Raw genomic sequence first — 23,424 nt, 5'->3', positions numbered from 1 at the left:
GAACGGCAAATCAATCCACCGCCAGTGTGCAGAGGACTAATAACAATGATCCACAACTGTACAGCACTTCAGCAACTCAGATGAAAGACAGTTTGTGGTTTTTCTGAAGACTCAAAAAATGCAGAAGCAGTCGGCCCGTCCAAGCCTACAGTCTATACAAAACACACGAAAAAAAAAAGACACATTCTTTGTTTTTTTCTTTAGGGGTATATGCCAAACTATTTCCTGGCTGGGTTCAGTAACTTTTGGCACATAAAAATGTTATAACACCACAAAGTGTGGTTTTTACACCTCAGTTTTTGTATGGATTAAACAGCCCAAAAATAACGTGTTAATTAGTGATCCCCGAAGCCAAGCTTTTTATTTCCAATTCATGTGCTATGCTATGCTCACTAGCTACTGGCAGTAGCCAGTGCCATGCAGATATATAAGTGGTAACTGACTTCAAGTTTATTTCCAAGGCTTTTGGTTTTATATGTGTTGACACAAAAAAGGGTAACATTATGTCTAAAAACTGTGGAAAAATTGGTTTGCCTGTTAAATTCCTCCACCTATCAGTGAGGATATTCACAAAATGATGATTGAGGAAAAACTATAAATGAAACAAACTTGAAAAGAATTCTGTTTCCATGGAGGAAATAAAAAAGGGGCAGGAAGAGTGCAGCCGTTTGCTGGAAATCCAGATATCACTGCTGCCGGCTCCTCTCATTAGGGCCCAGGCAGTGGATGAAAGGGGTGTCTGCTGAACACAAGGCCTCCACCCTTTTTTTGACCTTCTAAGCAAGCCTCTGTCTGACTTGTTTATTTGTCTTCTGACAGTCCTTTTCAGATCAGACTACTTTTTTTCTCAGCTCTTTTCCGAGTATGTACGTCTTGCTGCAGTCGATCACCGAACGACTGCACGACCAGCTCCTCATAAACTCAAGGACTCTGGAAACTGCTCCTATACTGGAGACGCCTCCATTTTTTTCATTAGTAAAACACAAGACAGGTTTCACTTTCACTTGCTGACCTGGAAGATGCCGGGCAGTGTTAGCTTTCTTTCCATTTAGTGTAGAGATTCGAGCGCTCTCTAGGCAGTTGATTAAGAATACTGTTTTAGTAGCTTCTAGTAACACATTAAAGATGCAAATGTGGAGGCACGACAAAATCAGGAAGTCATTTCGTTTGATTAAACTTTACAGAGAAGCTAAAATGACCCCGAGGACATCAGTGTGTTTGTTTTGCCCTGAAACTTGATGTATTTGCTCCAAAGCAAAGAAAGATGCTATAAAACAGCAAAAGTAGAAATTAACTTTAAATTAATCTCATAAACCAAACACTAAATGTGGGATACACCTTTAAATAATAAAGTTGGTCGCAGGGTAGTGTTTAATCAGAACACTCACTAGAACGTATGATAGCAAACTGAATGGAAACACAGATAAGGGAGGATCAAAACAAAAACAACGTTACCGTCATTGCGAGAAGTTTCCCATAAGTGAGATGTGCAGGAATGTGGTCTGGCTTGGCTCGCAGCGATTCTCTGTACCAAAACTCAGCCTCAGTCAGCTTATTCAGTCTAATGTAGGCCTCTCCTGTGATGGCAAAGACAGCGTCACATGAGGGATCAATTCAAGTGTCAGAGGTTAAAACATCACACAGCTGTCTTTTATTCTTTTGATTTTTATTACAGGGAGGCAACAAATTCAGACTATAATCCAGTCATCAAACTTAATGATTTTTCTTCCAGCACTTTCATCATATTTTAAACACATGGAGTAATAAGAGGCTTTGGAGGATGTTGCAATTGCTTAAACATGTTAGATTCATACTGAAGAAATTATTTATGCTCTTATTTCAGGGTTTTTCCTGAAGTAATTCATTTCAGCTAAGTGTGCTTGATTATAGCAGAAATTCACCGTAATGCTTACAGAACAATAGGACAAGATTTCTCCCGTTGTCCTCCTTCACTCTTCCTGACCTGTCAGACATCATCCGATACCTCCCCCACCACCACATCTGACCCTCTGCCTGCTAAAGCAACACCTGAAATAACAAAGCTATCCAGCAACCCTCGCATGGTTGGAAAAAACTGACTGGCTGGTAACGCAACACAGTAAAAATCAACATCATGATGTATTTAGGGGGAAAGTGTGAATAAAGCCCACTTGTTAAAATATGACTTGTAATATGGTTTATATTTCAATCTACACCAAGTCTTATGAACTGCCAAATGACTGAAAGAGTTGTTTAGACAAGAGGAGACTGAGGTTTGAATTCAGTGGGGATTCAGATTAATCGCTTTACTGAAAAGACAGCGATAAGCAACAGGTGACATACGCCTGCCCACAGCCTTTTAGTCTCATGAAAACACACCTCCTCATATAAGTGATAACATAGAGATACCTCTTTCACACAGACGCATGCATGCATGCATGTAAATAATGCAAATACATATTAATTTTATTCCAAAACATGTTAATATGTTATTTTTTCTCCAGTTATAGAGTGTAGTGGTTTACACATTTGGTTAACTAGTGAAAGATCCCTGTTCTGATGATGAGAGGAGCCAAAAATCCCTTTGGGGTTGTGTCAGGTGTAAAAATCCAACATGCAGCGCTACCTGCTGCAGCGATCCCGTGTGTAGCTATTATTGCTCTACCATTACAGCCTCATGCTGCATGTTTCCATCAGATTGTAGCTACATAATAACAAAACTCCCATCAACAGCAGAGTGGATTAGGCAGCATTACACCAAGCTTTCCATTTCCATTGGGTCATAATGAAAACCTCTGTGTGTAAAAGTCCTACACCGGTGGTTATTTTAAATGTATATACTGAATTATTAGTTCGAAGGTTAATAAATAATCATCATGTTTATATAGAGGCTTATCTAACCTGCAGTGACTTATAGCTAATCCAAGGTGCTGAGCTGTTTAAAAATGCACATATTGGTCCATTTTGACACGACCTCTTCCTATATTGATTGGCTTAAAAGCAGCCAAATTACTTGACTCCATTTCCTGGCAGCAGACCTCTGTACCTCTGAGATTAGCACAAACATTAACGTGTAATTAGAAGTGACATCGAATCCAAGGAGCTGAAAACCAGCTCCTCGGAGTGGAACATTCCTCAGCCAACCAGAAAGAGCTGGAGCGAGACCAGCATGGTACAGATTACCACCCAGGTCCGCCTCTGATGAAAGCTTCTGCTCCTTGGCGTCTGACAAACAGCATGAGAGCAGCGCAGTGAGTGAAACTGAAAATAGATATGAGCAGGTGTGCCAAATGTGCAAATCAGCTCAGCGAGGAAACAACGCTAAGCTGCAGAAATCACAGATCTGTGGCTCGGTGCCTCCATTACAGGCGCAACGCTGCTCCTTAATGGGGCCTGAAGCTTTCATCAACATTTTGACATAATCTCAGGAGCTCCGTCGCATTGCATTTTGCCAACACATAAGCAAACCTGTGGCACTGCCTAGTCTGGATTACTTATTGTTCCAGGTTTTCTGTGTGTGTGTATAAGTAGCCTCATATGTGTTTGTGTGTGTGTGTGTGTGTGTGTGTGTGTGTGTGTGTGTGTGTGTGTGTGTGTGTGTGTGTGTGTGTGTGAGAGACAGAGAGAGAAAAACAAGCAGGAAGGGCAGAGAAAAAAGAAAAAGCAATGGAGTGCACAGATATAATGAGGCTGAAAGCAGCTGTTCTACAGCTGTAATGCAACAAGCTGGGTTGCTCTTGCAGTGAAAAGCATCTGTTTAACATGACATTGTAAAGCTTCCGATTGTCTACCTCTGTCTAACTGTATGAATCAGATCACACACTGCCTTCGTTCCTTTAAATTAGCACAGTTTGCTATACGTGTATTTATCTAACTTTTGTTTTTGACCCCCCAAAAAATCTCAGCAACACCAACAGAAATCCTGCTTTTGGCTCGTATTACTAATTTTTATGACACCGTGCCTCACAAATATTTTTTCTTTCTTTCTTTTTACAGGATATTATGGACCTGAATAGTGATTTTTTGAAGTTTTCATGTTTTACTGCCTTTTATAGTAGCCTGCTCTGGAAATCTCAGATCTTTAATGTTTATGCAAGGAATAAAGAAATATAGTCCAAAATAATACACAATATGCAGGAAGTACACGGCCTTTGTACTTTTCTTGTGTTTTGTGAAGCATAAATGTGTGATGACCAGCTGATAATACCTCCAAGACCTCCACAGACTTTTTTCTTCCACAGTAAAAACAGTATCTATTACGCTCATGGTCCTGAAACACGAGCAGCTCTTACCCATCATGTTGTAGAGGCTCTGCGGTGCAAACTGTCGCGGCATTTTCTGTATCGCTTCTTTAAACACAGAGAGGGCCTCCTGTGAATGAAACACACAAAAAAGAAGGTTTGGGACGTTTGCATTAGAGAGCACAGAGACCCCGCTAGAGAAGCCGGCTCTGGGGTAACTCGTCATTCCTCCCATGCAGCCGGGGCCATGACAATATGAATACACAGCGTGGAATTGGGGGTCGCCAGAAGGCTGCTTCATACAGAGCTGAGCACAAAGGCTCTATCCTCAGTGTCACGGCTGTTAAGACAACTAGAGCCGTGTCGCTTGTTGACTTTAGCATGTATAATGTGTTGGTCCGGCAAGTCACCTCAGACTCGCTCAGAGTTTAAATGGCAGAAGGACCTGAAAGTATTTTATTGCTGAAGCAAATGTTGCGGTTAGAGGTCAGAGGAAGTGGGAATGCTCTGTTCCTCAAGGATGCCAACAATTTAGAAAGGCCTTTATTGAATCGGCCGTAGGACCGCTTCATTCCTGATTGAATCAGCAGCATCGGCGCGTATTTTCAATATAAATGTACAGCAAGTGGAAAACCAGTTACTTTAGCCAGCGCTGGAGGTCTTTTGGGGCATGAAAGAGAAAATTTGTTAGAAACAGCCTGAGGAGTATCTGCACATACGCTTTGTCCCCTATGACTGAGACCATTTTGTAACATGTCCATATAAAAGTAAGCTTTTTTTTTTGTTTCCCCAAAAGGCTGCTTGGGTAACTGCCTGCATTTCATCTCAGTTCACTGAGTTCGGTTCCAACATTTACATATGCAGAGGAGTACTGTTTCAACTCCCATGGTAGCAATGGATCTGTTTGTTAGACAAATATAAAAAACAAAGATAAGACAAAAAAACGATTTATATTACTGCAAATGCAATTGAGACATTTCCTTTTCCTGTTTCAAGGGCGGGTTTTGGGGGGAATTCACATAAATAAAAAACAGTATTCTTGCCTCCACTTGGTGTATTTTATTGTATCCTTAACCTTTATTATGACATGCTATAAGGTTATTATTGCCTTAAATATGTTCTTAGCATACGAGATCTGCAATCTGTCATTACCTCCTGGTGTCCCTGTTCGTGGAGCAGCTTGCCCAGGTTGTACAGGCAGCTTGTGACTGAGCTCTTGTGGGCGTGAGGGTCCTTCAAATTCTCATCTGGGATATCAGCACAGGTCAGGAAAGTGCGTTTGGCCTCATCTAGGCGACCCTGATTCATCAGGATGATGCCTGTGTTCAAGTAGGCTGCTGTTGGGATCAAACGAAACACAAACAGAAAGCTTAGACTGTTCCTGTCGCTTCACTCGATCGATAAAAGCTCAGTGATAATTGTGCTTACAATGATAAACTGGCATCAGACGCTCCAGTCACAGTGATATAAAGTGATAAAGCACATAATATTGTAGCGTGGCTCATTTATCTGGGATCCAGGATTCCTTCTCCCAACAAAGTCCTTGTTTTTGCCTCTGTTGATTTGAAGCAACGGCTAAAAAAATCATTTTCATATGAATTTCATTAAACTACTGTTGATGCTTTTCCAGCTTTACTGTATGTTTGATATTTGCACACGTCCCGCGGGATACTTTGAATGTACGTTAAACTTTCTCTTGAACGGTCAAAGACGGCATCTACAGTAATGATCAATACGCAGCTGAAGGGTAATTAGTCTCTGTAGGCCTTCCTCTCTAAACAACTCCCTATCAAGTCTGGCTGCTGGAATAAATTAACTTGAAACAGAAGATCAATCAGGACATATCAAATCAAAAACAAATAGCTAGAAAAAAAACCTCCTTTTTGTTTTTGTTTTTCCCTCCAACGTCCTTGAAAATCGTTATCCTGATGCTTATGTTCTACTCTTCACTCTTCCACCTTACAACAATTTTACCCATTCTGCTTATTGTTGTGCATTTGATGGTAAATATCTGAACCCTTTTCCCAACGACAGGCTGTGCAGACGATGGACGGCAGATAAGAAAAACAGAGACAAAGGAAAACTTTTCCAATTTCGTCAGCCTTCTAACAACTGATTCTTTCTCTCAAAAAAGTGACACAAATCAATAGTGCCTCATCAAAGGCACTATTGGGAGCTAACAGTTTGGCCCAGTTAGCTCCCAATTAGCCAGTGAGTAATAGTGTAACCTTGAAAAAACACACATTAGCTGTCACATTCTCATCCGCCTTCAAAACGTGTGCTGCTTAGGGTAATTAATTAACCTTGTTATCAGCGTTAACAGATTGGATAATTGCACGCTGAATGGAAATTTTCTAGTCTAACTGTGATCTTGATTAGGTGTATAATTAATCTGGGGAATAAAGGAAGAAACTTTCAGGATTGTCTGTTTATCTGTCATTGATTGATGCGCAGAACAACGGGGAGCTAATTTATTTCATGATCAGGTAAGAATGTGATTTACACTAATCAGGGAGCAAAAAGAAAAGAGGTGAAAATATAACAAAAGAAATGGATAAAACTGCGAGGAACTCGTGGTGAGAAGAAGAGACAAAGCAGAGGAGGACAGGACAATGGAGAGAAAAATAAGTAAATGTACAAAGCAAGAATAAAATAAACAGAAGCACCATGGCTTCAATCATAATAAATCACTTAATGTTTATGCTTTATCTGTGGACATATCAGGCTTTGAAAGCAGTCGCACAGCTGCACCGAAGGTTTAATTCAGCTGTACACACACTGGCCTTTGCCACCTCTTCCCTTCCCTTCACATAACCACAGCCAGTGTTCGCTGTTGCCTGGACACAGCACAACCACGACCACAAGTGCTGCAGATTGTCAATAAAAAAAGGAGAGCTGTACTTACAAGCCAGAGTTGGCCGGCTCCCAATGGCCAGCTTATAGTAGTGAAGTGCCTCTGAGAACTTGTTGCTCTCCTGTAGCAGCAAACCACTGGAGCAGACAAAGGAAAAGACAGTTCTGACAATTTAGAGCTTTAAAAACTCTAAAGAGGAGATCGTTTCAGTTTAAAGCCTCTGTTATGATTAAACACCAACATCAGCCAGCTGATAAATGTGAAGGGAACAGTTTCGCAAACCACAGACATTTGATCACACTGAGTACTGGCCGGTGTTTTGTGTTTTCCCCTCAGACTAAAACAGCATCATTAATAACGCTGTCAGGCGGACAGCGCCCCGGGGAATTGAAAACAAGACGGCACTTCCTCTCAGAGGAGCTCTGATCAATGTACACATGAGAAAGGAGAGTTTTTCCAATCATTCATTCACGTTTTAAGACAATGAGATGGTTATAAATGCACAGTAGCATCAACAGATTAAAAACAAACAAACAAATAAAAAATTTGGGGCCAATGTTTGACGAAAATATTGAATGCAACAATAAGTGTGATTAAAAACACTCACAGGTTATAGAGCATGTCAGCCATGTTGCTGCGGTAATACAGGGCATTTCTGTAAGCCTGCTCCGCCCCCTCCATCTTTCCCTGGCTCTTCAAGACATTTCCAAGGTTGCCCCATGCTGACGGGTCACGCAGGGTCACAAAAGAAAAGGTTAATCAAAAGAAAAAGAAAAAAGTCGGTGAATTATAACAGCAGGAGGAACATTTCTATGGCAAGTAATCATTTTCTTTTGTTATTCACAGCCTCATGCTGCCGTGGCTTCAGTGCCTTTTAACCTCTGAGGAGGACGTTGTTCTGCTGCAGCTGGCATACCAAGACAGTACTGCTGAAGAGAGATGGCACACCGGGGGAGCTTTGTGTATAAACCACCAGTTTTTCCAGTGTGTATGAAAAGAAGACCACCACAGCGCCATTGAATAGCTAACGGCATTAAATAGCAAAGAGCAGTAACTGACAGGAGATGTAAGGCTGCCAAGATGTTTTGTACATATTGTGCAGATACTCTGCAGTGTGGAAATACATCCAGAAAACATGAACTAAGTAATAAATACGAAGAGAAAAAGGTACAATAATGGGATTTAATGCTTAATGGCAGCGTGCAACATTAGCATCTCTTCAATTTGCTTTGGAATAATTTATAAAGTGTACAGTATTAAAAATAAAAGACTATTATGACTCAAGAGATGCGCCTAATGAGGTGCACGCTGCTCTAAATGTGTAAGAGTAGTACTTTTTAACCTTGAGGTATTATTCCATCTCCCCTCTCTAATACTCATTCAATAGGAAGATAAAATCCATTAACGGGTGGTTACACTGCTGTAATGTGCAGCGTTTAAAACACACAAGTGTCTAGGATAACAGGAAAAAAATAAAAGCTTTCTTCATTCACCTGCTCTGAATGCTCAGTGAAAAAAGTGTCGTAAACATTCTGTGTATTCACAATTTCACACTTTGTGTGTGTGTGTGTGTGTGTGTGTGTGTGTGTGTGTGTGTGTGTTTGTGTATGAGACTGGGCTCTTTTCTCATCTCATATTAACTTTATTGAATGTGAGTCGTGGACATTTCTGCTCCTTGGTTCGGCTGATGGCCTGCCAAAACAAACAGCTGTCATGCCTCAGCGCCGCTGCAGAATCTGAAAGGGAAATTAGCTAACACAACATGCCCTTCTGCTGCTTTGTGGGGCCCTGTCCTGCTTCTCCGTTCAGCAGCTCCAAGAGCTTCGGTTTGGATAAGAATCATTGTTTGATGACCTTTAATATGAAGCTTTAGAATATTTGATCTTTTACTAAAGGTGCCAGTCACAGATGGTGCCTTTCCAATTAAACAGATTGCATGCCGAGTATAAGAAAAGTGTCAGATCAAAAAGTACAGCTCTGTTGTATTCATTAGAATAATACTAGACTCGTAAGAATATTGAGAGTTAAAATGTGTTATTTGAGTTATTCAGGATGATAGCAAACTAATGGACGGTGCACATAATCAAACCTCACCTAAATATTTGCTTTGAATTATTCAGACAAATAAATATAATGGTTGCATATAAAGTGTGTGTGATTTTACATGTTTACACATATACGAATAAAGGCACACATCTTACCTTTAGCAGGATTGACATAAATCCCTGACTTGTAGAGCATTTCTTCATTTTGCCAGTCCTGGTTCCTCAAAACTGTTTTGACACCAAAAAATAGAACCAGGGCTGCGCTGGAGTACACCAACATTGTTCTGGATGATCTGCGGCGTAGTCGGATGTAGAGGGACCTGATCCCCACTGCAACCAGCAGGCAAAAGCCCATACTCGGGATGTACAGTACTCGCTCGGCTATCACAAATCCCACATAGAAAAACAAGTTTGTGGCAGGTAGGAAAGGGATAGCCAAGAGGCCCAGTGAGAACACCACAACATTTTCAGTGGTAGGTAGCAGAGTCCTGCTCTCATAGTGCTTTTTGGTCCCATTTTGCGTATTATTTATGTGAGCATCCGTATTGGAATTGTTCACGTGCTCATAATCATTATAACTGTAACTGTGCCCATTACTGCTCCCATTTCTGCCATTGGTGTAATGATGCACTTTGCCATTAGTGTCCTTTCCCCTCGGTGCACGATGTGTCCACAAGCCGAACCAAGCTAGCAACAACAGACCAGAATAGAAGACAACTGTATGAAAGTTCCTCCAGTCAGCAAGGCTCCTGATCAGAGGCACGGCATCCATCGACCAATCGAAACTTAGTGTGTCTGGGCAGAGGAGGAGCCAGAAGTTAACAGCAGGAAGGTAGAAGAAGGTCAGGGTCCTGGTGATGAGCGAGGGCGAGTCAGCCGCTGGGTTGTCAGAGTTGGAGAAGTTTGGAGGTTTGTTACCCATCCAGTAGAAGCGACAGGCCAATAGGAAGAATCCCCACGCTGCCAGCAGAAACACGTTGAGCAGCAGGTGGGCGTTCTTTCTCTGAAAGACAAAGAAAACCAAAAGCAGAGATTATACCGTCAATCTGCAGGAAAGGAAAGTAGGAAATGTTACAAAATATACTGCAAACATTAAAGGCTCACACTGCAACTGTTTTCTCAGTGACTGTACATTTGCGACTCTCGGACCTTTACTTTCACTTTGACCCAGACCAACGAGTGGAAGAACAGAATCGCTGCTTCGACTACAGACGCAGCGAGTCATCGGAAAGTGAATGATTCAATAACCATTCCTAAAGCGTTGACTAAACGGAGCAGCTTTGAAATGTGTTTCATCAAAATCTTCAGTTGTGCCCAGTGTGTGCTTCCACAGAAAGCTGTGAAATAAAAGCAATTACGTTTTGTGACACCTTTTTCCCTTCTTTGAACTTCATGCCTTCCAAGAGGAGGAACACCACATAAAGTTTTATTAAAGCCAGAACATTAACACTGTGTCAGTTTGGGAATTTTTCAAAATAAAGGTGACCTTGCATCCTAATGTTCTATTTATGGCCTCTGCAGACATAACAAAATAAACACAACTACATAAACTCCATTCATCGTGTTACAGGCTTAATATTAAACACTTTCCCAAATGTTGTGTGGAAATGCCGATGCAATATTTATAGCGTGTTTGGTTGTTTAATCATTTGCTGGCACAGCGTTGAAGAATTACTGGCTCTGTTTCTCCACGAGCCTGTTCCAAAGTTAGGACCAACCGACCTTTTTTAATGTGCTAATGTTGGAAAGTCTAACTTAAAAAAAACATGTTTGTGTCCTACAGCAGAAACCTGTACACGGCCTGGAAATAAAATTAATGAAAAACTGAAAATATTATTTCACACCCCAAACGCACATAATATAGATCATCAAAATATGATCTATTGGCTGATAGCTCACCCAAAGAGTCTCAGCCACCTGCATATAAATCACCAGGGCATCATTGATGCTGTAATCCAATTATTTAAGCTGAAACCCAAGGCAATCCTGAACCCACAGTGAATGTGATCTTTCTCCTTCTCCACACGCCAAAGGGGATGATGATGTCTCATCTGTGATCATAGACATCATGCCACCACTGCTTAGGGGTTGTACTATTGATTTTCTCGCCTGTCCGTTGTCATTTCAGATTGTATCTGTGAAGAAAGGCTTCAGTAACCTCTGGGGACAGCTGTTGTCTGCTAATGATCACTGCAAATACAAAGAGCTGTCGCTGCCACACAAAGGCAGCAGGAAATTAGGCTTAAAACACAGCAGGCGACACCATGGAAATGATCTACAGACGAAAAATATCACATTCAGCGCATCGAGATGGAGAGGGTGAATATAAAAGACTCGTACATAAAAGGCAAACCAACAGAAGTACTTTGTAACAACTCCCACTGGTGTGATACAGTGAAGAGTTAAATAAATCAACTCCCAAATGGCTTCTTTCACCTTATGCAACAACAACAACAACACACACTCGCAGCTGAATATTGGATATATTATTCAAAACAGTTTGGGGAAATATCACAAGAATGAAAAAAAAGATCTCACATAAGGTCAGCTCTGTCAAACCCTTCACCGGAGGCCTGACATCAACCCCCAGCGATTCAGTATTTTGTGGGGATGTGCCAGGATATGCCACTGTTGGATAAGTCGTTTAGGCGCTTGGCAACAAAAGGTCAGATCCAGACCACAGTTTCTCATTAATCTGAGCAACTGTTGAAAGCGTTATGGTCAGCTCCCTGTGGAAATCCAGGGCAGACGGTAGGATGAAGACAAATTTTCATTAGATGCTATTAAATGACATCAAATTAGGGAAATGAAACAATAAGTCGCTGTGCAGGATCCTAATAGATGAACCACTCAAGTGAAACAAAAATCAATCTAGTTTAGATTTTATGTTGAAAGGCTAGACAAATTCATAAAAAGCAATGACAATTATTTTGACCTAACCACCTGTCTGTGGTAAGGTCAAAATAAAGGTTAGAAGGTCTAGTAAAGAAAAAAAGAAACTATCTATGATCTGCTCGCTGCTGGACGAAGCACAGAACTGGTCAAAATAAAACATAAAACAATGAAATGAGACAGATCCTCAAATATGCAAATATGAAGCTACAGCTAGCAGCTGATTGGCCTAAATTAAACCTAAAAAATAAAACAGCTTTTTAAATTTTATTTTAAACAAATCAAACAAGTGAGAAGTGTTAACTGGGGAGCTTTAGAGTCAGCATGAGATGTATCACCTTTGCACAGAACCAAAGGCTTTTACTTTGTCAGTCATTGTGCCATTAGTTCATATTTGCTGCAAAGACATGATACATGGTATCATTACCTCTGCAAGAAGTCCCAAAAATGAACATGTCGATACCAGTCAGAATAACCTGTCTGTCTCATGATAAGTTCTTAGCGAGCTGCACACTGCACATGTGAATGAATTACATGCTTTTTGGCTTTGGGTAGCACTGAGAATCAGATGCACTTATACATATAGCAGTCCTTTAAAATGATTGCCCCACAGCCCAGATTTAAAAGCTGTCATCTGAACTTCGTATGAACTCTTCTTTTCCCCGGCACTTTTAATCATCTCTAAAATCACAGAAGCTGCGTCCAGTTTTGAATCTAAGCAGGTGAGCAGGAACCCTGCAAAGAAATGAAGTGGACTGAAATGGTCTTTGAGGCCCAGCGGCTGTACTTTGAGCAGACTTTAACAGAGAGGCTTGCTGAGCAGTGTTAATACATCTCAATGACTGCTTCAGGGAGATCCAGCTGGGATTTATGAGGATCTTTGACAGACTCTTTAGATGACTCTGGTTTAAGCAAATCTTAACAAGACGCTACCAAGCTGCAAACTTAAAGCACTGCAGGAGAAACAGGAAGAAAAGCTCCGTCTGTTTTTGACAGATCGTTCAAATCTGAGAGTCCTCGGTCACGGCGCCCGATTCGTACAACAATCGAATGTCCTCTGAGGTGGTTTCAGTGCTGTTAATGAATTATGCTGTAAAAAAAAAAAATCCTTTAAAAACGGTAATATTCCGGCAGCTGGGGCGCCAAAATAATACCAGAAAATAACAGAAAATAACTTTCCCATGAAAATACGGTTATTTTCAGTAATGACAATACAGTTTGTTGCCCTAATTTTGCATGGGATTTTGCCTTTTTCAAGTGCTTTTAAACATTAAATTAGGAACAATTTAATGTGATTAAACAATGAAATTACCTATAAACAAGGTCAATGAATGCAGCAATATGAATAATAATACGTAAATGTACAGAAATACACAGTTGGTTTAAATAACAATGGATTGCATTCATATAGCGCTTTATGAGACCCTCAAAGCGCTTTACAATTCCACTTTATAATTCACCTCTGGTCATCACCAGTAGGCGGTAGGTGAAGTGTCTTGCCCGAGGACACAACGACCGAGAGTGTCCGAGCCGGGGCTCGAACCGGCAACCTTCTGATTACAAGACGAACTCCCAACTCTTGAGCCACAATCGCCCTAAATAACAATAATAATAATTATTATTTGATGTAAAAAAAGTTTATACGAATCATTTTATATATTTTTCCATAGAATTACATTTAACAGTTCAATCTTTCAAATAACGGACAAATATTTGTGAAATTATGATGCATTTGTGAATGTATTTTATCTAAATATGCTCATGTACAGACAGATACATTTACAAAACAAGAAAATTATACTTTATTACATTTAGAGTGATTTAACGTTAATTTACATTTGAAATATAGAATCAGTCTATTTATGTGAATTTAATGATATTCTAGAAGAACAGTACAAAACTGTAAAATACTTTTATATCACGATTTTTTTTACAGTGTACTTTTCTGCAAATAATTTTTGTTCTTGGCGTGATGCAGATCGCTGTCTACTGGACAATGAAGTGGCAACTATGTTTCAGTTCAGTCCATATTCACCTGTGACAGCCCTAAATTCTAATCATTCGTACCTGGAAATGTGACAAACAGATATGCCTCGACTCTTCCCAGAGAGCAGCTAACACTCAGACACCTCCTCCTTAACCACGTCCATATGCCAGTGCTGCAGACTGAGGCGGTGTTTCATGCAAATTCTTGTGCTGCACTGAGGTTCAACTTTTTCTATGCATATCGAAGTCTTCGGGCAGCACCCAAAACATAAAACAGCCCTTTGATTTTGCTTCAGTACACATTTGTAACTCCATTACTCCTCCTGGCATACTTCACCAAATGCACTGACCTTTAAAAAAATATATAAGTGGCAAAAGAAAAAAATGTGAAAATGTATATATTCTGGGACATGAACCCCGTCGCTATAATCTCTGGAATAAACAAACATGTGCATCCTCTATACTATGCCTCCAGTTAAAAACATCTACTGTTCAAAGGCATAAGTTCAATTACTACCAGGCAACGGCTCCCAGGGCGCTACGGCTCTATTATGCAGGAAAACCAAGGCGTTCCCGCTTTGTGTCTTTTGTCAATAATCCAGTTTAGTCTGAAATAGGTGGTTGAGCACAACCCTGTAGGAGGCATGGGGCAGTGTTTTTTTCTTCTCTTTTGTGTTTTAGCAGCAATCAGCTGAGAACTGAAACAATTTAGGCTTTATAAGGCATGCGTGTGAATAAAATATCCTTGGAGATAAAATGCAAAACAGGCCAATTACAGAATCCCTGTTTGTGCTTGCCTTTTTCCATGTCTCCACTTTGATTAGGTTCATTTGACTGAGAAGAAAACTCAATCAGGTTTTTTCTTTTAAACATCCATTTAGTTTTGTGAATGAAGGTTTGTGGCAAAAAAGTGGAAAGACCTCAGGGAGAAATTTAATTAATTTGTTTGGAGAAAAACGCTCTTTTCTCAAGGTACACACAAGCCTTTTTTTGCATTTGGTAAATGGGCATTATTCTATCGCACAAGAGAATAAAAGAAAAAAAAATCAATCACACAACACATATAGGTAGCCCATCAAAATGCAGCGCTGTGACTGGCTTTCACTTCAGCGAGCACCTAACTGAAAATCCAGTGAAAGAAGTGGCATGTCTGACCTATCCCCACCTCTTCATCATTACTGAGATCAATTGTCTGCAGAAGGCCTTTCATCAAGATCCTGCCTCACATTGATAGACTTATAATGAAAGAAAAAATGAGCTCAGGGTACCAATCAGTGAGTATTACCTCTGTCACACGCATGTGCACACACACACTCCCAGAAAGCTCGAATTTAGTACGAGTCCCTAAAAAGTCTGCATAAACCTTTCTGCAGGCTTGATGGATACATTCTGTGCTCGTGCCTTTGATCTTTAACTGCTGGATCAACTAATCAAGCTTGTGGTTGATGGACCACAAATTTACCATCTATCTCTCTGCTGCTGCAGCTGCTGTGCTCTCCCTTTGTTAGACAGACTTTGGGTGTAAAACATGATAGTTAGCAAGTAAGACAAGATACGAGCCTGTCCATTTCCTAACAGTGTGTTATGGATCACCAACAGATGGCTGATGATAAAGCTCAATTAGCGGCTCGCAATTTTCTCTCACATGTGCACCAACTGTTTTATTTTATTATTTATTTAACCCTTTTATTTTATTCTATAGTAAAGAAATATAACAAATGTTTGTTTTTTATGCTCTTTGGCTTTTACGTTTAAAGTTACATCCGTGGCTCGTTTTCAAACTCCTCCACAACTACAAATTTTTGGTGACTGTTAAATTACTTAGGGGCAATGTACATTGAAATGTATTGTAAGATATAACAAGTTAGTTGGATCAAGCTGCGGACTTGATCTGAGAAAGACAAGTGCAACTGTGTAGCATGAACAGTAATTTCAATGCAATTCTATTCTATTTATGCAGCGTCAAATCACAACAACAGCCGCCTCAAGGTGCTTTATATTGTAAGGTAGACCCTACAATAATACATACAGAGAAAAACCCAACAATCATATGACCCCCTATGAACAAGCACAAGCACATGAACAACAGTGGGAAGGAAAAACTCCCTTTTAACAGGAAGAAACCTCCAGCAGAACCAGGCTCAGGGAGGGGCGGGGCCATCTGCTGCGACGTCTATTAACACATAGTGAGTGAGAAAGGTGACTGAAGAAGAAATACTCCATGCATCAATTTACCTGTAAAACGGAGACTCTGTTTTATGGCTGCCTGATAATCACTGTAATACTGGTCAGTACTAAGATGATGATTAGTATTATTCAAAACACGTGGAGTACATTGCAGTGAGAGAGATATGTTTGTAATGAAGAAGGAGGTAAGACAAAGTGGGAAGGAGGCCTACAGGAGGGGAATCCCACCACACTACTGATCAAAGACACTGACATGTTAAATGTGAAAATAACATTTTCATTTGTAAGTTCTGTGGTATCACCTGCTGTGGAAAAACCTGGAATTTATATGATGAAAGCAAGCAAATGTGAGCAAGAATATTTCCAACTAATACATGACAAAATATGCCAGTTCACGCTCTCTCGGTCAGCCTTTATTAACCATAATCACTGCAGCAACATGGGATCCATTTCTCTCAAAACCATTAAGTCAACATTCCAGCCTCGCTCACTCTGTTTCTAACTGAGCCGCTTTAAAGGCCCTTACTGTAAAAGGCTAAAACATGTCATGCTTTCATGCTGCAATCAGAGGTCAGACAGAGTCACTCTCTCCCATTTATTCTGTCATCAACTGCAATCAGACATCTATAGATTTGTAATGGCACAGAGAAGGTGAACCTTATTCTGTACAATCAGAGGGAGCAGCTGAGAGGATGAAATCTACACGTAAAGGGAGGAAGGTACTGTTTGTATCCACGAGGAGGATGACAAACTTGCTGAATGAAGAAACAAAATTTCATTTCATTCACTAACTTCTGCCATTTTGCATTTGTGACGTTTGTGAAGTTTTTCCCAGTTTATTTGCTGGGTCACATCTGAGAAACAAAGAATGAAACGACTCTAAAATCACCTTCTATACTCTGTATACACACTGGAAAAGGCAAAATGGTCAGGCTGCCCAAACAATAAGAACATAATGACAATGGAAAACCAAAGTGGACTCAAAGCCTTAACGTTTCACAGACAATATTTATTGAGTGAAACCACAGAAATGGTTTGAAAAATAAACCGACTGTTCCCGATTTCTGGGCTTTCGTTTCCCATATTTATTTGTACTGCAAGGGCCAACCAGACTATGTGACCGCTACTGCAGATTCGCTGCGACAAGATGCTGATTCAAGCTTGAAGGGGGGGAATTTTTTTGTTGCTGGAGGGAGACGTGTGTGTGCCCCGCGCTGCTTACAGTACAAGTTCGAAACTTTAAAGATAAATGAAAAAAAAGTAAAAATGTTGCCAGTTGTGTCCAGACTAGATTTATTCTGTACATGCTTGGATTCTCTCTCATTACTATGCATTTGGGAGATCAGAGCCATTGTGTTGTTGGGTTTAGAGCGGCAGTAAGCTCCTACGGTGCATGAATGAATGACTCAAAGCCAGAGCAGGGTCCAAATCTAAGCAGATAGACTGTCGGAGGAATGTCACATGCTGGTTGTAGAAATTGTATTCTTCCTTCTGTCAACCACTTTCTGAACCACTCTGTCTGGTGTGTCCTGTTACAGTTGCCCACAGAAATAGTGACAGCATGTCATTTGTTACTGTGAATACTGGCCAGTAATAAGCATGAGAGAAGCCGAGTAAAGTAAAAAAACAAAAAGATGACTTGTTGTGTAATAATGATGAAGAGTTGACACAAAATAAAAAGCAATTAAAAATTAATCTGAGCTGAATCATCAGTTTGTTTTGACGGCTGTTTGTGAGTCTCACTCCTTTCACACATTTCCATTAATCTGACAGTATTCGAATCAGCTTTATGTCTGAATGAGCACCTTGCTCCTGACTGAAACCCTCATATTGCACTGCTACACTCACATATCATCATTTTAAACAAAAGTGCACACCGTTTTCTTAAATGGGAAGGGCACAAAACTACGTCTGTTTAGAATAGAATAGAATAGAATAGAATAGAATAGAATAAACCTTTATTATCCCATAGATGAGAAATGTGGGTGTTATACAGCTCTTATAGCAAGGGGTACATCAAATATAGAATGAAGGAACAAAGTGGTGCTATATACATAAGCAACTGAAATTTGCATATACAGATAACAATGTACAGAAATATGTATATATTTATAAAATATGTATAAATGTATGTATGAGCACACATCAGTGATTGACATTGAACTGGGCATTTTTAGCTTGTTAGGCAAATGTGTAAACCACTGCACTATGGAGCTCTGTTTATATTACTACTACTACAAATGCTTTGTCATAGTTTTCCAGTGTTTTTTAGCCTTTTTTAATGTCGTGTTTTTACAGTGAGTCTTAGGGGAAATTCAATATGTTAGAATTTTTTTAAATTTATTAAATGTAAATGTATTATTTAATTTAAACTATCCTCACTGCCGTGGAGACACTATGGGAGGGTGTGCTTTGCCCATTTTCCTCCTCAGGCACTGTTTCAGGTGTTACAGTCAGACCTTCTCCTTCTTTTTAGCAGTGCAGGGTTCATTCTTCTCTCAGCACTGTCTGCACTCTACCCAAAGGTGAAACTGTTTGCATTGATTTAGAATAATTTTTATTCACTGACATACCACAGTAAATATGCTCATGTGCACATTTCTTGAACACAACAGTATTTTTGTGTGTGCACTTATTTGTTTCATTGAGTACAAACATTTCTACACATTAGAAAAAGGAAAATCTTGGAGTGAGACTCCTGCTCTCAGTCGGCCACAGAAACACTTCAAAATGCTCTTTGAGAAAAGACAAAAAGCAACGAACAAACAAGCACAAAAAAAGAAAATCGACCCATTTCAAACATGTCGGCACCAACAATAATCTACAGACATCAAAGAGTGCACAACAGACACACACCTCATTGGCCTGAGTACACAAAGACGGCTCCAAAAATCACCGTTTATGTTGCGTTCACTACGATAGTGAACTCTATCACAGTGAAAGACACATTCAGTGAAGGGCAGATTAACTATGACACTCACAAGTAACGACTTTTTTAAGAAGCAGGAGAGCAGGACACCGTTCAAAGGGAAAGACTGGGGTTGTGATGAGTACAGTCACCAGACCTTAACTGAGTGATTCAGCTCATTGTTTCACACAATTCACAGAATGCGTCATCTGGTAAAATCCATGGCGAATCATAAAAGTCACCAAAGAAGCACGCAATTACTTTAATTTGTAGTTTTCAGCAAAGACACTAAATCAAAAATGGCCAAGCAGAGATGGGGATCTAGAGAGTGAATTATTGATCAACATTACAAAGAAAAGGATCAAACAGAAAAGGAAAAAAACCTTTAATATTCAGGCATCCCAGACATCTTTCCGTAGGTCTTCAATAAAATATCTCAGTACAGCTGTATGGTGAGATTACCAATGAGTCGGGGAGTGACAGAAAAATTAACAGATGTGCTGGCACAGAAACCAGGCAGGTCTGACATCTCTTTTGCAATAAAAGGATTTAAGATATTACATATTTTACAGCTAAGTTAACACGTTCTAAAGGTATCTTTAATCCATTGAAGCCTCAATACAAATCACATCGTTGAAGAGGCTTCGTCTCACAATCTGAACCCATGTTTACAACTGATGGATTGTTCAATGTGGCTTGGCTTTACCACTGCAACAATCAATCCAGTGTGTCATTACAGAGAAACTAGAACTGGGTGTGGGCCAGATTCCATCCACACCAAACGGATGACTGAATGTTTAAGGACAAAAAAACCCTGCAACTCAGCAGCTAAACAAGAAGGAACGGGAGATTATTAGAGAGAACAGCCAGAAATGAGGGGCAAACAGCTGAGGAGCAACATTTGGCTGCGTTAGCATGCCCAACAAGCTGCATGTGCTTAATCACAAGTTCAGCACACTGGAAGAAAATTTCCTGGCTCCACATGAAACTCTTTGTTTCAATACTAGCTGAGCATATAATCTGAGAGGAGAACAGCAGCTCTAAACGGACATAATTAGATCAAAAAAGAGAGAAAAGTTTACTGGAGTAGTTTGGGAGTGAAAAGCTGAAACAATCAGTTCTTCAGACTCCACGATGTCATCTTTATGGATGAATTTCACCTATAGTTTTATCTTATAACGTTAGTGCAGATAAAACACTATTAATTTGGTCTTATATGCAGGTGTGTGACTTTTAATGCAACATGACTTTGAGGATGAGGAAAACCCCCAAACCCTAAAAGAAAACATGATTTGCATGGTTTGAAAATGCCCAGAGGGATCCTTCATGACTGACTGATTTGATGAGTTCAACATCACCAGCTTGGTGTATTCCTAAATAGCATCCAGTGATTGAAGGCTCATGGGTAGCGACATTCAGACATTGGCTGTTGCATCCATTACCATCGCTCTTCTTTAACACTTCTAACACATTCCAGCCCTCTTCCTTTTTTGCAGATGCACAGTTTCTCATCAGTTCTTGTCCATCTTACTTGGAACGCCCACGCTGATAATCCTAGATTTGGACCTCATGTCATTTGTTTCTCCTGCTTCAGTTTGTGTACAGTGGCAAGCTGCCCAGGTTATGCATGTGAATGATTTTATTTATGGCAGCAGTTTAAAGTTTCCTGGATATCTGATTACACTTGTTTTGATTAGACTTCCTAAAAGCTGTATTTACTGTACTAAGAATACAAACAACTCACTTGAGAAAATTTCCCAGGAGTACTGTAAACCTGCCACACCACTCTGAGCCATTCCACATTTTATATTTTGACTGTGATTTGATTGTTTTGCATAACCATACCTCACAAAACCTCTGAAAACAAAGCGCTTTTGTAAACAACTATATTATATGTAAAACTGAGGGGTGTAATTTTTGGTGACCATTTTCAAATTCCCTAATTAAATTAAACGACACTGAGTCAAGCGTTTCAAAGAGAGGCAAAAACAAGAATATACATGAGATGATGTGTCTATAGAAGGCTTACACAGGGCTGCGCTAGTCCATTTATATCGGCACGTTAGCTGGAAGTCTAGACGAAATGTAATTCTGACTGACTCATTTTATATGCCAGTTGATTTGCTGAGACCATAAAAGGATCCTTAAATAGGAGCCACGGATAAAAACTGAAACTATAGTTTGCAAAACTTTAAAGTCTCAGTCAGCCTTACTGTACTGTATCTAAAGAAGGAGCCAGCTCACTTTAAATGCTGACTAAACATTAAAAACAAACAAACAAATACACTGAAGTTAATTACATCACTGCGACTCCCTGTAATACGTCTGGCTGAATAAATTATTCCTTGTGAAAGCTTAATGATTTTGGGGAAACAGAAGGAACAGTAAATCCATACACATCTCCATCAAGACTGAAGGATAGAGTAGGACACTGGTGCTGTGGGACGTTCCTTTTTAGAGCCGAGGTCTTACATAACAACCGCTATCGATTCGGAGACGTGCCGGCTACAAAAAGAACAAATGGTTTTCAGCAAGAAGCGAGGAAAGGGACAGTGTGAAATATTTCAAGCCCCATGCACTGTTTCACATCTGTTTTTATACCAGCATGAATCTTTTGCTTTTTTGTTTTTGTCAGCATAGTCAGGGCCACGATATTGGCTGTCGCTGGCAACGAGCCTGTCAGGTTCACTTATGTTTAATGATCGGTACGCTGAGCCAAAGCCAGCCAAAGTCAGGTTCCATCACTGTGGTAGCACTTGCACTGTTTTAGCCTGAAGTGAAAGATATTCAAGGGCTGAAAGCCCGCCTCAGTAGTACGCGTGTGGAATTTATCTCATATTGCACTGCTAGCATGTGAGCTGTTTTTTGGCGTTAGACGAGGTATCAGCAAACACTTCCAGTATTTTTTTTTAAAATAAGAATTCTGACTTTTGATTAAATGTGTTGGCATCACTGAGTTGGATGAGAACATCTATGAGAATGTTAACAAAACCAAAATGAAATTTCAGCAAGTGGTTAATTTGGAATAAGATGTCAAGGTTCAAGTCAAAGCTAACACAGTTAGCCCTTCTAAAGCTCAGCTGGTAACATTTTGTTTGTTTTTAATTTTCTTACTGTTTGAGATCAAATGATGTTTTTCCCAATGTATTACTCTCTCCTGGTTAACATTTAAGCTAACCATTTCTTTATTTTAGTCCTTATGCTGAGCTAAGCTAATATAATTGCAGGTGTATAATAACAACAACAATCTTATAAAAGCAGTTCATGTCTTTAATTAAATACTATTTCCCCCAAATGTCCAACTAACATCATAAATTATGCAGCCTAAGCACTAATCCTGGTTTTCTATGAATGTGTTTACATTATCTATGCTTCCGATTAACCGTCTCCCAATCAAGACCAGAAGTGGGGATGTATTTCCCCACGTGAGAAGCAGGTGGGTGAGGGCAGGGGGCACTAGCTGAGCCCACCAGGCTCCATCTATCACACTGTGACAGGAGCCATTAGAGCATGGAGGAGCATCTGTGGAGCCCCAGGTAAAATGTGTGGGGTGGGCTGTGTTTCTAATGCACAGCAAGGGTATGTATGGATGTCACATTTGTATACAGGCTCTATAAGTTTCATACACAAACTGGCATGTAGACACGCACTACACGTGTACATGCTGTATGTGTGCACGGACCTCACATCTCCCACATGCGCCTCCAGTCTCATGAGGTCAAGCCTCGCTGAACCCACCACCTGCACAACACCTGAGCACTCAGTCCAAGAAAACTTTCACCCTTCAGACATGTTCCATCCATGCACACACGCCTTATGCTTGTGCACTTACCATACAAGCGTGAACAGAAAACAAAGAGGTGAGGAAAAAATGATGCTTGTGATTTTGACAATCGCTAAGGGCCAGCTGGGTCTCATCCTAGATTTAGAAATGACTTTCCAGTGGTCTCGTTGTCAGATGTTGAAAGTGACTGCAGAGGACTGTCTCATGTTTCTTTTAAAGATGTAGCTGAACTCTTGTGCACTTGGGAGTTGCTATGGCTTGTGCAATATTGACATGACATCACCAAGACAATTCCTCTTTATCCATTTTACACTCTTAAAGCATCAGATTCCGACACCGTAGCTTCAAAGGATTGCTCTTGACACAGTCGTATCAGTGGTGTCGGGGCCTTAAGAACTCAGGCGCATAAAATGCTCATACAGCATACTTTCAGGAAGGTGAAAAAACATCAAGACTGTGTTTTTGGTTAAATAAGGACATGTTTAATATGGCCATGATTCAAAGAGAAGAAAAATGGGCCCTTAAATAAAAAGAAAGGCATTTCATGA

General features: G+C 40.2%; 1 protein-coding gene across 1 annotated transcript in view; it reads right to left on the bottom strand.

The window, feature by feature from the left end:
* Positions 1 to 23,424, bottom strand: part of tmtc2b (transmembrane O-mannosyltransferase targeting cadherins 2b) — an 82,557-nt gene that overhangs the window by 15,610 nt on the left and 43,523 nt on the right. Inside the window, exons 3-8 of the mRNA XM_026176644.1 lie at positions 9,276 to 10,122; positions 7,682 to 7,796; positions 7,126 to 7,211; positions 5,373 to 5,557; positions 4,272 to 4,350; positions 1,456 to 1,577 (exon numbers count right to left, since the gene is read on the bottom strand). Coding sequence (XP_026032429.1) covers positions 1,456 to 1,577; positions 4,272 to 4,350; positions 5,373 to 5,557; positions 7,126 to 7,211; positions 7,682 to 7,796; positions 9,276 to 10,122 — 1,434 coding nt within the window. The remainder of the gene's footprint in view (positions 1 to 1,455; positions 1,578 to 4,271; positions 4,351 to 5,372; positions 5,558 to 7,125; positions 7,212 to 7,681; positions 7,797 to 9,275; positions 10,123 to 23,424) is intronic.

This window comes from Astatotilapia calliptera, chromosome 7 (genome assembly GCF_900246225.1).
Source record: "Astatotilapia calliptera chromosome 7, fAstCal1.2, whole genome shotgun sequence".
In the NCBI taxonomy this organism is placed as follows: domain Eukaryota; kingdom Metazoa; phylum Chordata; class Actinopteri; order Cichliformes; family Cichlidae; genus Astatotilapia; species Astatotilapia calliptera.
Note: the sequence above shows the minus strand (reverse complement) of the source record. Positions and strands in the feature narration are given on the sequence as shown.